At 41.7% G+C, this 14236-nt stretch overlaps 1 protein-coding gene across 1 annotated transcript; it reads left to right on the top strand.

The window, feature by feature from the left end:
- Positions 1-2046: 2046 nt before the first annotated feature.
- Positions 2047-14128, top strand: mfn1b (mitofusin 1b). The gene is made up of 18 exons (XM_079267942.1): positions 2047-2172; positions 2624-2781; positions 2924-3059; positions 3686-3848; positions 4377-4501; positions 4693-4801; positions 6067-6174; positions 6284-6437; positions 6738-6805; positions 8283-8404; positions 8657-8783; positions 9163-9267; positions 9347-9449; positions 10347-10573; positions 10710-10883; positions 11164-11360; positions 12227-12361; positions 13029-14128. The coding sequence occupies exons 2-18, from the start codon at positions 2634-2636 to the stop codon at positions 13096-13098; spliced, it is 2271 nt and encodes a 756-aa protein (XP_079124068.1). The 5' UTR covers positions 2047-2172; positions 2624-2633; the 3' UTR covers positions 13099-14128.
- Positions 14129-14236: the final 108 nt, after the last annotated feature.

Genomic DNA, 14236 nt, shown 5'->3' with positions numbered 1-14236 from the left:
GGTAGAAACAAACAACAAAACTATTTTTAACCCAACAACAACTCAAGAGTTCAAAGGCAAAATAAGTAAATTCATAGAGAAAGAGAATGCTAGATAGGATGGTACAATGCAAATGGCACCTATACATACACACACACACACACACACACAGACAATACATACATAAGCTCTTTTGTCACCTGTGCTGCCACAATAGCATCGACACAATGGGGAAGCTGACAGAAAAATAGTTTGAGCCCAGGTTATTTCACATAGAAATAATCACCCACAACAATTTGATTTTGTATCACATATCTTACCCTGATGTCAAAGTTCTTGTAGTTTTGTTCTTTGTTTTTTAATGATTACCTTGGATCACCTAAGATAACAAGTGAACTATCTAGATTGTCTGTTAATTCCACAGAGAGAAGAGTTTAGTTTGGATCAAAATTACACATGGATGCGATGAAATCAATATCTGCCCAGGAGAGCAATTAGTATATCTATCTCATCATTAATGTATGATGCTAGAGCCTCGCTGAAAAAAACGCCTCATGTTATTTTGTCAAACTAAAAGTCATACACTACATCTCTGTACAGACGTTATGTAATTATTTTGTGACACATTATTGTCGTAACGGTCTAACATCTATTGCTACTTTATATACAAAACATTCTGTGGAGATATGAAACAAAGTAGGAAAATGAAATGCCTTTAAAGTCCCTTGTTGTGATATTGTAGCTTTATGAAAGTGATCGTTTTGAATTCATGCCAGAGGCTCAAACATTTCAAACAAGTCATTTCAGAACAAGTGCATACAGGAGTAATACTTACTCAAACACCAGCAGCTTTTTCTTCCTCACCATTTTAATTTTCCATCATCAATCCGCACATAACCAAAAAAAGAAAAATCCAGCAGGAAAAAGAAAAACAGAAAGAGATCGATTCAAAGTTTCCGAGATGATAAAAGGTTGTCAATTATCCAAAAGGCCAACTAGATGCTGGAGGTCCTGGTGGGGGTATTTCAGTGTCCGTTGCTCTGACTGATGACAGTTTGCCACAGTTGCTAAGGTCACCCACACATACATACACACACACACACACGCACACACATACACACACACACACACACACACAGACACACACATTTACACTCAGGGAGGCGTTTCCTCCCTGTCATTTTCCCATTCACAAGTAGACACACTACTCTCCTGAACAAGAGTTTTTGTGGATTTGCAAAGGCAACACATGCATGACTGATTTAATTTAAATGCTGTCTGAACTCGTTGCTTGTGGTGACATAGGGTAGCAGCCCATGTGTATGTTCATATATTCCCTTCTGCTACATATAATGTGGCAAATGGGTGAACAGATAGATGGAGAGGGGGACAGTATACTGTAGTGTGGATGGACCAGTGTACCAGTTTGGTGATATGTGTTGATACTGGGGCTGAAAATCAGATATTCCAAGTGAAAAACATGTAAAATGTTGTAGGAAACTCTCTCTTTCCTTTATTTTCTTCTGCTTAAAAGGAAAAAGATGAATAGCTATTATATGTGTTATTGCGATATAAACTATGGTTTCTAACACTACTTTCCATGCTCCATGTCCTGCGTATAATTAATTATACCCTCAGCGAGTCAGCGTACTTGAGTCTTGCTACAGTAAAATGGATCTCAGGGGTCAGGCGCATGCTCTGCACGTTGATTGGCTACTGCGGTTGGAAGCTGCGTCAAGCTCCAGGCAGTACATTTCAACATAGCAGGAAGGACAAAAAAAATACAGTATGTCAGTTAAAGGGGAGAATTTATTGAACAGATTATGTGTAAAACAATGTTTGAAAATATTTCAAATGAACAACCACAAACAACATATAGAGTTAACACAGAGCCGTCTAATATCTCTTTGAAGGGCTCTGAGTTAGCCCAACTGGCTAAGGTTAGCTAGCCTTGGTGACATAACCTTAGGTCTGTTATGCAGCAACTCGAGTCATCTGTGCTTTTATTTTGAAGTTTGTTTCAGGTAGCCTGTCTCCTTCTCCGACTAGCTTGTCATTACCGCATACAAACAGAAGGTTAGCCAGGCTGACAGCAAGTAGTCTTTGACCAAGGGAAAGGGATTATCTGTACTGTCGCTGTGTATCCACACTGTTGTCTTATGTCAAGAGGACACTGGCTGTGTTAAGACTGTGGTAAGGAAATAATACGCTAATCTACTAACGTTTCCGCACTGCCGCTTGTAACGTTAGCTAACGTAGCATAATCCGTTCACGTTAGCTTGCTTGGCACCCAGCACGCGACCGCTCGTTTATCACAATAATTAAAAAATATAAATCATAAGTAGTTAAGAAAAGCCAAACATATATAGTCATTGCATGTTATTCTCATGTGCCATGTGTATCGAAGTTGCACGAGATCACTGTTAACTTCTACAGTGGCTTCACTAACCGTTGCATAACTTAGTTAACATGTGTTATTTAACCTGCAGTGTAACAGTTAATTTAACGTGTAATGTAACAACTGCAATATTATCACAGACGTAAAACCGTGCAGTATGATCTAACCTCTGTACTAACAGTCACGTTGTTGACCAACATTGTTCATGTCCACTGATATGACTGCGTTTGCCCTCTCGTTGTTCAGATTGAACACCATGGCTGCAGCTCCTCACCTCAGACGGTCAGATTCAGCTCACGGGGAGTTCTCCCCTCTGAAGCGCTTTGTTGTGGCCAAGAAGAAGATAAGCGATGTGTTTGAACAACTGCTGAACTATGTGAAAGAGACTTCAGAGTTTGTGGAAGGTGAGACAGGATTGTAATACTACTGACAGAAAAGTAATTTTATGCTAGGAGTTATCGCACTAACACAATTCTTTATCATCTGTCTGTCAGCTCAGTCTGAATGTCATATGAAGTAGGTGTTGTTCGTCTGTCTTTTGGACAGAGACCTGTGGGAATAAAGCTCTGGAGAACATTGCGAGTCAAGATCAAAAGCTGGAGATTCAGGCATATGCTGACAAACTGGCCGTCATTAAGGAGGTGCTGGCGCGCAGACACATGAAAGTGGCCTTTTTTGGCAGGTAAAAAACAGCTACACACACAACAGAATTTTTATTTGTAAAGAATGTCTTTAACGCTTTCTGATGTGATTCTCAAGCAGTCTTTTCCATAAAAGCAACCTTTACAGACATAACTATTGTGATGTTAAAGACTGCAAGTTAAACTAGTCCTTTCCCAAATCAATCGGGTATCGGTTTGGCTTTCACTCTTATGTTCTTTAACTTGGACGATTATCCTTGAAGTGACATTTCTCAGTAACCTCATTTCCTGCTGTTAAAACCCATCTTTCATAATCAAGTTCAAACTGGATGTTAATTGAACCGTGTTGTGCTCTGCGCTGATGCAAAAGAACACCTTCAAATCCAAAACACAATAGGAAGGGTGTGTCACCGGAAAAAATATTTCTTCTGCTTGAGTCAATAATGACAATTACACCTTACATTGAAAACCTGTCACAGGTGAAGCCAGGTTATCCATTCTGTCCTACCCATTAGTAGCCGCATATTATATTATATTATGTGTCGCATTAACATTTTGAAGTCAAGTAGGATGCAACACCCGAGGACTTTACTTTCACTTTGAGAGTCATTTGAGCAAATTATTTGCCTCCAAATGCAGTCACTGACTGTTTTGTTTTGATTTTTAGGACCAGTAATGGAAAAAGCACAGTGGTCAACGCCATGCTGAGGGACCGCGTGCTGCCCAGCGGGATTGGCCACACCACCAACTGCTTTCTTAGTGTCGAGGGCACTGATGAGGACAAGGCCTACCTCAAGACGGAGGGCTCTGATGAGGAGAAGAGCATCAAGGTAAATGTTATTTTAATAAACTTTTTGCTTGGGTTTTAATTTGGTCTTTTATGAGCACTGGTCTGTCTCCCATTCATACGGTATATTTACACCTCTGTGTACTTTTGCTAGAGTAATTGGGAACACGGTGTTACTCATATACAATCTATGGGTTTTGCACAAACCAGAATCTGGTATATATATATATAATATATGGTTGCGTAGGTCTTTTACTGTTGTTGTGGAAGAGTTGTTTTACTCAAACGGGTCACACGGTTGAGGATACAATCTGATTTATGGTTTATTCTTCACCCTGATAGCAGAGCCAAGCTAACATCTTTGTCCTGATACTTCTACAAGTGGTATTAAATAGTTTTATAAGCAGTAGTTTATTGAATATAGACACAGGTATGCAGAATATTTACGGTGGTGTCAGGTGTCTGAAACGTGTATTCTTCTATTCATAACGTAGCACAAATAGAATATACATTAAATAGATGTTATTACATCAACAACCATAACGTCGGTCTATTTCAATCTCCTCTGCAGACTGTAAACCAGCTGGCTCACGCGCTCCACATGGACGAGAGTCTGGACGCCGGCTGTCTCGTCCGTGTGTTTTGGCCGAAGACCAAGTGCGCTCTGCTTCGAGACGACCTGGTGCTTGTGGACAGGTAACGCCATCCGTTAATCAGATCTGGAAATTCATAAATATCAATCTGACAGAATCAAGGACATTAAAGAGTTGGGATTCACACAGATAAAGTCAGTAAGGTGTGTGGGAAAACAAATCGCGCTCAAATGGGCATAGTACTTCACATATTTTGCAGATGTCATGCATTTGACCTCTCGTCTGCTCTCTTAGCCCAGGGACAGATGTCACATCAGAACTGGACAGCTGGATTGATAAATTTTGCCTGGATGCTGATGTCTTTGTGCTGGTGGCCAACTCTGAATCCACACTTATGAACACGGTAAGAAGGCCTTATCAATCAACTCATTCAACGATTGAGCAAAGGACTGATTTAGTTTATTAATGAACTCTGTCACTGTCTTGCAGATAACATTTATTACTACACCCAGTTTATGTCGGTTGTCTTTGAACACTTTGAAGTGTATGGATAGTTTGGACATCGTTAAACCTATGAGTGGACATGTAACTTTTTGTTTCCTTAGCCCATTATCACTTTATGTTCCTTTTTAAATGTCTTTCTGTGTCCACTCAAGGTAATGAGAGTACAGTAATTTGACCACTTGGTCAAGTTTTCCGTTATGTCAGTCCCTTATGTGTACTTAAAGGGCCAACGTGGTTGTTTTTCTCTGCTGAACGGATTACAGAGTGGAGAATGTGGCTGCCCATGTTTGTGTCCAGCCGTACTCTTGTTTCTGTCTGCTCAGGCATTCATGCAATGTGATGTTGCACACAGTCAATCACAGCGCTTAACCCTGCCGGATAGCTCTTAAAGGGAAAGCAAGCGCACATTCCCGTCTGTGCTATCCCAGGGAAATAAATCCCAGGCTTTATGTAAATAATGTCAGATAGTTAAATAGCGGCGACACGCAAGCGTCATTGAGAGCCCGAATTGTGGCTGGGATGTTGCCAAACTACTTTGCTGTTGTGGTGTGCAAAGTAATAAGTGACTTTGCCCGGCCTTCACTGGGATGCATGCTACTACTTCCATCTTGTCAGGTTTTATATTTAAAGCTGGGTTTTCTCCCATTCCATATACTGTTTACCCTTTGTGTGAGTTTGTCCCATTCCATGAACTGTTGGGTTGTCATTTCTGTGGGTAGTGTTTTGGATACATACAGTACTCATGGCGTAATATTCATTTTGACTGATTCAACCCTTAAGTTTAAACTGAAACATCTGCTATAATGCCCACATGATTTCATTGAATCGGCGTCCAATTTCAGCTGATCTTTTTCTGTAACATCCTTAGTGTCATTAAAATTATTCACAATTAAAACAAATAAATGTCTGTGTGTTTCGAGATCGACAGATATTGGATGTACATCAAATGTAGGTACTGAATTTGAATCAACAATAAACTCCGGGTCCTTTAATTTTTATTGTGTCAAAACTAACGCACATTTTGATCTAGAATGGGGATTTTTGGAAGCTTTCTGGAAAATGAGAAGTGTTTGATTGTTTGAGAGGAAAAAGAGAAAAAGGATTTTGTTTTCACTGATTTGAGCAACTCTTCCCCCTCTCCCTTCTCCCTCTCCCTTCTGCCAGGAAAAGCACTTTTTCCACAAAGTGAACGAACGTCTGTCAAAGCCCAACATCTTCATCCTCAACAACCGCTGGGATGCCTCGGCAAACGAACCAGAGTACATGGAGGACGTGAGTCAACCGCTTGTTTCAGTGTCATGTCAGAATCAGAGACATTTGGAAAATTGATTGTTTGTTTTGTTTTGTTAAACAAATTCAATGTATGTAATCTTTTTTCCAGGTGAGGAAGCAGCACACGGACCGTTGTGTGAACTTCCTGGTGGAGGAGCTGAAGGTTGTGGACCGCGATCAGGCACCCAACCGCATTTTCTTCGTCTCCGCCAAAGAGGTGCTCAACTCCCGCATGCAACGTGCTCAGGGCATGCCCGAAGGAGGTGAGGCTTCGCATTTCAGCGGATGCTGTATTCGTGGAGGATGGAGAAACTGTGCATATCCTTATGTTTGATATCAGTCACCACCAGGATATTCTTTTGGAACCTTTTTGTTTGTTTTATTTTTTACCAGGGAAATAGTTGGATATCACTAAACTCCATTCACGTTGCAAATGACCAGCAATAATGAAAACCGTGATGACAAAAATAAAAATGATCCGAATCAAATAATAAGTCAATAAACAGTTATGTGTTTATTATATACCTGATGTATAATGTGTCTGTGATCATTGCATCCAACAGGTGGAGCCCTGGCTGAGGGCTTCCAGGAGAGACTTAAGGAGTTCCAATGCTTTGAGAGGAGGTTTGAGGTGTGTGTGTGTGTGTGTGTGTGTGTGCGTGCGTGTGTGTCCGCTCAATATCTTTCAATAATTGTATTCCCACTTCTCAGATCATAATCTATTTCTTGTCTGAACTCGACAGATAGATTTAGACGATTTGGACATATTTATAGAAATTCAGTTGCCTGGTGAAAATGTGTGTGTGTGTGTGTTCGCACGCGCATGTGTTTAAGATTATTGCATGGAGAAAGATATTGAATAAAACAAGACGCAACCAAAGTTCTTCTACTGTGACCGTAAAAATCTGAGCAGTCAACTACTCGAACCTGGAACCAGTGTTTAGGTTTCACCACCAGTCATTCCACCTGAAGCTGGCGGCTCCGGTGCCTTCTAGACCAATCACTGTGCCTTCTCCATCAACCTGCGTCTTCATTGCTGAAGTCTAGATTCACTTCGGCGAGGACACCTGTTTGTTTTCGTTCCACTTTGATTTTGTTCTGTTTTTAACTTTGATTGTTGAGTTTTCTGTGTTTCCATTATAACAATCAGGAATTTAATTGTCTCCATCCTGGGGGGAAATTATCATTGGATTAAATCTATAATGCGAAAGTGCAGTTTAAAACGACATGTCCCAAGCACTCGTTGAGCAGCCCCTTTGTCAGAAATACAACAGCAACTGTCGTACAAACTGTTGTTTTTAATAACTAAATTGGTCAATAATCAGAGCAACTGGGATCTGATTTCATGCTGCACATGCCTCAAGTCGTTTTCCACACATCAGCAGGATGTTACCTTCCTGAGGAGTTAAAGGTGTGCATCCTGGGTGTACCAAATACATATTGTTTCCTGTGGCTCTTTCACAATAAGAGCCCCACGGGTTTTGCCAGTTGAGTGCAGCTCTGATACACCATTCGGAGAGTGAACAGTAAACGATGAGCCTGTTAATGAGATAAAATCACAGTGGATTACATGGATTACCTGTAAATTCCACTTGTATTTGAATGGAATGTGGGAATGGTGGACTCCGCCACTAACAATTAAAACTACTTCATAGAGAGATGATAACTGAATGTAAACGCATTGAATGATTGAAATCTCAAAATAATGGTTTTGATAGACAGATAAACTTTATTTCAGATTCAGGGTCCAGATAGACAAATACATAAAATAGGTTTAGGTTTTTTGACACAATATTCCTACTTTTGTTTCTGTATTTTTGTTGTTTTCTTTCACTGTCATTCTTGATTGTATACAGTTGATATGCTTTTATAATTTTCCCTGTGGCTTTACCAACACATTACTGTGACCTTGCAATGGGCTGTGGGACACACGATAGACACACTGCTGCTGTCACTGTCCCGCCTGTGTTCGTGTCTTCTCTTACGTTAAGGCAGCAGGTGTCTATCTTGTCTTCTGTTCGTCCCTGGTGTAGCGTGCTAGTTAATGCGCCCTATCCAGCAGCAGCCCCTATAGCTGTCACAGTAACTCGTGTGTTATGGCCTCGCAGGAGTGTATCTCGCAGTCAGCAGTGAAAACGAAGTTTGAGCAGCACACTATCAGGGCCAAGCTGATCACAGAAAAGGTCAAGAGCATCATGGACGCCATCAACATTGAGGCGGCAGAGAAGAGGTGAGTATCTTGTTACGTACACAGTCTTTTAGTGGGAATGGATTGCTGGACATTACTCTATGAAACTAAGTAAATCTGTTCGGGTAACATGATTTGAATGGCATTTTGTTTCATAATAGAGGGATAAATGATCCCGTATAATATCAGGGGTTTTCTGCTACTTTCTACTGTGTTGCTTTTTGACAGCAAAAGCGTTCCGCTGCTAGTTTGCATTTGTGACTTTATTTCCTGTTTGGTGTGGTGGGAATTCAGAGTGGCGGCTCTGGAAGACAGAGAGTATCAGATGGACCGGCTGGAGTTTGTCAAGAATCAGCTCAACTTGCTTATTAATGAAATAAAGAAGAAGATCAAGGCCATCAGCGAGGACGTGGAGTCTAAGGTAATGACGACAACTGGTGGAAGAGCTTTTGAATGTTGGGATTTTGTATGTATGTGTGTGTGAAACTTCATTCATCTTCATAGAAGACTATAACAACAGCATATCTAGTTGTAGATTATTGTTTTGTCTGAATGTCTGTCATATGCATACCTCAAATACAACAGTTCCATGCAGTTTTTAAACAAGTTCAATGCTGAGAGTCGAAAAACTAAAAACACGTTGATTGAAACCAATAACAGAAGTGGTTTTACAGTGGTTTTCTTTGCTGTTTAATGCACCAGCTTGAGATCTGATGTGCTGCCGGTGGTTCCTTGAGTAGGACGTGTAAGTCCTGCCTGCTCCTCTAGCCGACCGATAACTCTGGATGCGTTTCATCCAGGTATCCTGCGCCATGGGAGAGGAGATCTGCCGTCTCCACGTGATCGTTGATGAGTTCCACTGTGACTTCCACCCCTCGTCACACGTCCTCAAGATCTACAAGTCTGTAAGTAGTCGCACGGATTCAATATTTGTGACCGCACCTTTCCTTGGAAATGACTGACTGACTCCTGTTCTGTTTGCAGGAGCTGCTGTCTCACGTGGAGGAGGGGATGGGCAAGAACCTGGCCTTCCGCTGCTCCGACGCCATCAACGCTTCTGTCCAGTGTTCTCAGAAATACATGATGGGTAATTACACTGTAAACATGACTGGACAGAATAATGAGATCTCCTTTGTAGTCATTTTGCATAATCAACACATACCGAGAACAAATCTGTTCAGCGCACGCTTTGGCCTCAGCCTGCAGCCCTTAGGTTTACCCATCAGGAGTGAATAGTTCTGCTGAACCTAAAGGTTGGCTAAAATGAATGAAACAATAATAACCCCAAAACAAAAACGGACGAAAGAACACTGAAGATCATTTATCTGAACCGTTCCTTGCGTTAAAGGCCAGGGAATGAAATCATTTTATAGAAAATGCCCAATCAGCCCAGATTTCTCGTCCTCCATTGTTTAGTTTTTTTCACTCAATCACTCATTTAGTGTGTTGCTAAACTTAGTGAAAACCTTTTGGGCACTCGGGCTGTGGTCTGCAGCGCCCAGTCCCCTGCTAAATGTACCCTCCTCGCTGAATGCCATCATCCCGTGCCCCATTATGCTACAAGTGCGTTACTGTGACAGGCACGCATGCAAGCTGTGCTCGGTGAAAAGGACTCAGGTGCTGTTATGACATTGTGGTGTGACTTATTTTTCTTATTCTTTTTTTTGCTTTAAAAACTACAACGACAAACTGTTTTTTTGTCATCATGTGTTGCTATTTTCTGCCTCCTTCTACCCAAATATTTATTATTAGCTGTAAAATGTACTTGCACAAACTGTTAAAGTACTTATTTGGAAGAATAGACTCTTAACGTGGGTGTATAATTTAAGCATCAGTGCATGTTTTAAATACAAACTAAGCCACTAATGATCCCATGACTGCTGTGTATTTCTGTCTGTTTCTATTGTATTCTCATACATTCTCTCTCTCTCTCTCGCTCTCGCTCTCCCTCTCTCGCTCTCCCGCTCTCGCTCTCTCTCTCCAGAGAGCATGCTCCCTCTGCTTCCCTCTTCGGCCCAGAGCCAGGTCCACATGCTGTTTCCCAGCAGGAAGTTTGACCTGAGTTACGACCTAAACTGCGCCACACTTTGCAATGACTTCCAGGAAAACATTGAGTTCCAGTTTTCGTTGGGCTGGACAGTGTTCGTCCACCGCTTCCTGGGATCTGTCAACGCGCAGAGAGCGCTGCGACTGGTGGACCAGAACTTCCAGGTACAAGCCAGAGCTGGTTGTGTCGATGGACTAACTTCTGATTCATATTGTGATGTCAATAACGCTTCGTTCACATGAACACAAAATATACATTTAAGAAAGTCAGATTTATAAAAACGCCGCTGTCCTTACTCAGGCCTCTCGACCAGCGCTGGCCCTCACGCCCTCCTCAGGACCCCCGTCCATGACGGCGCCGCCCAACAACGAGACGGCTGTCATGACCAACGAGGACTTGATGGTAGCCGTTGCAACCAATGTGGCATCCCTCACCTCCCGTACATCAATGAGTGTCCTCATCGTTGGAGCAGTGGTATGTTGTTTACAAAATTGGTCTTGCGTGTTAACATCTGGGGTAGATGAACATACACAGTTATACATAATGTTCTAGCCAGCTTCAGGTTGCAGGAAACTGTCTGCTGTAGGTTTATGGCAACAAAATAAGTAACTTAGTTATTTCCACTAGTGGATTATAAACATCAGGCAACTCCTTTTGTTTTATGACATTGCACTGAACAGAAAGGCCGGTCTAATTATAAGGCAGCTAAGCCAGCTTCTGCTTGTTTACATATTTATTTATTCATTTCTCTCAGGTGTGGAGAACGGTGGGCTGGAGGCTGATAGCTCTGTCGGGCTCACTGTACGGCGTGCTGTACCTGTACGAGAGACTCACCTGGACCACGAAGGCAAAGGAGCGCTCTCTGAAGCGCCAGTTTGTGGACTACGCAACAGAGAAGCTGCAGCTCATAGTCAGCATTACTAGTGCGAACTGCAGCCGCCAGGTCCAACAGTAAGTCCTGACACAGCATCATTTCTGTAATTTCATAGTGGAACAAACTAGAGCAGAGCAGTACATGAAAGAGTTCTTTTTTTTAAATTTTTTTTATGTGAAATCCACCCTGAAACACTTAACATTAAACCATTTGAAATAATGCCCCGTGGATTAAGTCTTTAACATTCGGCACATTAACAACGTTCATGCTGACATTAGGTGCTCATTTTTCCGCACTAGAGAGTTTTAGTTTTGTTTCAGACGCGTCAGTTTCGGTTACAGTACAAGTTACAAGAGGCTCGCTCTTAAGTCTGACGGCCCATTGACTCAATGAGCTTTGGTGCAGCTTTTTGAAGTGCTATCCATGTAGGGGTGCTGAAATTTTAACGTTTATGTCGTAAATTGCCTTTTCATTTTATTACATCTAGCCGTATTTTGATCAGGACATCGTCGCTCCGATCGATCGGCCACTGCTCGTTAGCGGCCAATCGTGGTCTCTACAAAGGCAGATCAGAAGAGCCGATGAGATTACTCATCGATTCTGAATTGAATCAATACTCATTGTTCAATACTGACACGCTATCCACGGTGCGTCCTGTCTAATTTGTTAAAATCGGCACCCATTTTAAATGAACCAATAGACGAACATGCGTAACTGGTCTTATGGTTAACGGTTAACCTCACTGACCGTTGACGCCACTACTTTGCACCATTCTTCAATTTTCTGTCAGTGTTATTTAACCTACTGACAAAACCTGACTTGCTGTAATATTCCTAATATGCACACGCGCACACGCAAACAGACCTCACCTCCCCCCCCCCCCCCCCTCTGTAGCAGGGCTAAATAAATAAGCACTGCAATTCTGTGCCCTCTGTGTTTCCAGGGAGATGGCGGCGACCTTTGCGCGGCTCTGTCAGCAGGTGGACGAGACGCAGAGAGAGCTCGAGGCTGAAATCCGCAAACTGACAGCCGCCATAGATCAGCTGGAGACCGTCCAGAGCCACTCCAAGACCCTGCGGTCAGTGCCGGCTCCTTCTCTCACTGGGGGCAACATGAAGGGGGGAGGGGGCAGAAGTTGACTTTTTGGGAAGGTCTAGTCTGGGGGACCTGAAGAAGAAAATGGTGTTTTTTTTTTTTTCAACTTAAGCTTGCTGCACAAATCCTGCAGTCAGTACACAGATTGACAGTTTAATTTAAACATACAGTACATAATGGTCACAGCGTGCAGCTCCTGTGTACAAAATTATATTTGTTAGCAGACCAGATGATGCTGCTGGCTGAGCAGTTTTTCAGCTTTTTTTATCCTCAAGTTTAGGAAAAAGAACCAGAACATTTAACACAGAGAGGAAATATAAATCATTTTTTACTGATACTGCTTTTTCTGTACTTTTTTTAGAGCTTGCTTTGAATTAGAGTACTGATATGTATAAAAGTGTACATAGTTGTCACAATACATCAAACATAAATATTGGTGGAAAAAGGCAAATTACATCTACAAAGTTTTTTTTTTTTCTATTTCCTGTTCTTGAAAGGTTTGGGCATCAAATGTTTGAACAGTCAGATATTCAGTCTTGATATGCATATGACTGCAAACAGCTTAACAGTGAGAATTACATTACATTTGACTGTACAAGTGGTTTGGATGAAGTTGGTCCAAATGTAACGTGTGTCCGTTTCCTCTGCAGACATAAAGCGACAGACCTGGAGAAACAGTTGGAGGTGTTCACACACCAGTACCTGCAGCCTCAGCAGTGAGCTGCTCTTCTTCAGCGCTCCACAGTTTGGTTCTTGTCGAGCCAATCATTCCTCAGCCTCACGGCGCCCCGGTCCTCATCTCCTAAACTACACCACAGCTTCTGTGTGGACAGCAGCATCGATTCAAAGACATCTATATATGTTTTGATAATATGAAAGGTTAGTCATTTATCAGACAAGGATACCAAACCAACTGTCAAACAAAGCTGCCTGTAAAACAGAAACGTGGACTCGTTATGCGCAGAGACGCGCCCTCCACAAGGTGGTATTAGAATCTCGGTCGGCGGGAAGGCTGCCGGTCGGGTGCCATATTGTGACACTAATGTGCTTCGAACTGTGAATATGCCTTTTTTGACTAACTTTTGTGAAGTAAATGAAGTTTGAGCGTCTGTAAGACTGTACATGTATCTTTTCGGGCACATGATCTGTTGTGTTAGCAACAAAAAATAAATATATTTAATAACAAAAGAGAACATTTTTTCCTTCATTTGAAGGACCTAGTTAAAGTTAGTTGACAGAGAAATCATTTGAGTAGAAAGGGAAAGCATGTCTTTCACATGTTTCATGTTCTATTTTCTAACTATCCAAACTGTAGATCAAAAGCTTTGGAAAACCTCGTATTTTATGATATCCTTTATTTATAACCTTTACATGACAATTACACCAGTCCACAACTGTCTTCTTCTTTTCTTGAATGAGTGTTGAAATGCCTCCAGATTTGCCTGATTGTATTAAATCTGCCACAATCTAAAGGACTTTTTGTGCGTTTATTTGAAAGACCTTTACCCCGTGGAGTTTACAACCACTATTAGCACCCTGTGTCCATGCTTTGTTCATATTGTGCACAAGCACCACCACAACTGCTGGCAAGAAAACATGGATGTAATTGATGCACTGTTTCGAAATTTGTTATGAGGAAGAAAATGCACTTTGTTCGTTTGACCTCAAGTATACACACAAATCCAAGAAGCAAAAGATACGTAAAGTTTGAATAAGCACCAAAAGCAGAATTTGTAGCAACTGCACAGCCAGTTATCTATTTTGGTCCTCTCTTCAGGTGCTTTGCATTTATGAAAGTGGGTGTCCATTTTTTCCTGAAAACGGTTCTGGCTTGTTCCTGAATTAAACTAATTTCTAT

The sequence above is a fragment of the Melanostigma gelatinosum genome (assembly GCF_949748355.1).
Source record: "Melanostigma gelatinosum genome assembly, chromosome: 4".
Lineage (NCBI taxonomy): Eukaryota > Metazoa > Chordata > Actinopteri > Perciformes > Zoarcidae > Melanostigma > Melanostigma gelatinosum.
The sequence above is the reverse complement of the archived record's forward strand: the minus strand, read 5'-3'. Positions and strand labels throughout refer to the sequence as shown.

Excerpts from the sequence above, each read along its gene's own strand:
- mfn1b (XM_079267942.1), top strand. The coding sequence starts at position 2,634 with ATGGCTGCAGCTCCTCACCTCAGACGGTCAGATTCAGCTCACGGGGAG. Across the intron at positions 2,782-2,923 it reads GACTTCAGAGTTTGTGGAAG|AGACCTGTGGGAATAAAGCT; the intron begins GTGAGACAGGAT and ends TCTTTTGGACAG. Across the intron at positions 9,268-9,346 it reads TCCTCAAGATCTACAAGTCT|GAGCTGCTGTCTCACGTGGA; the intron begins GTAAGTAGTCGC and ends TTCTGTTTGCAG.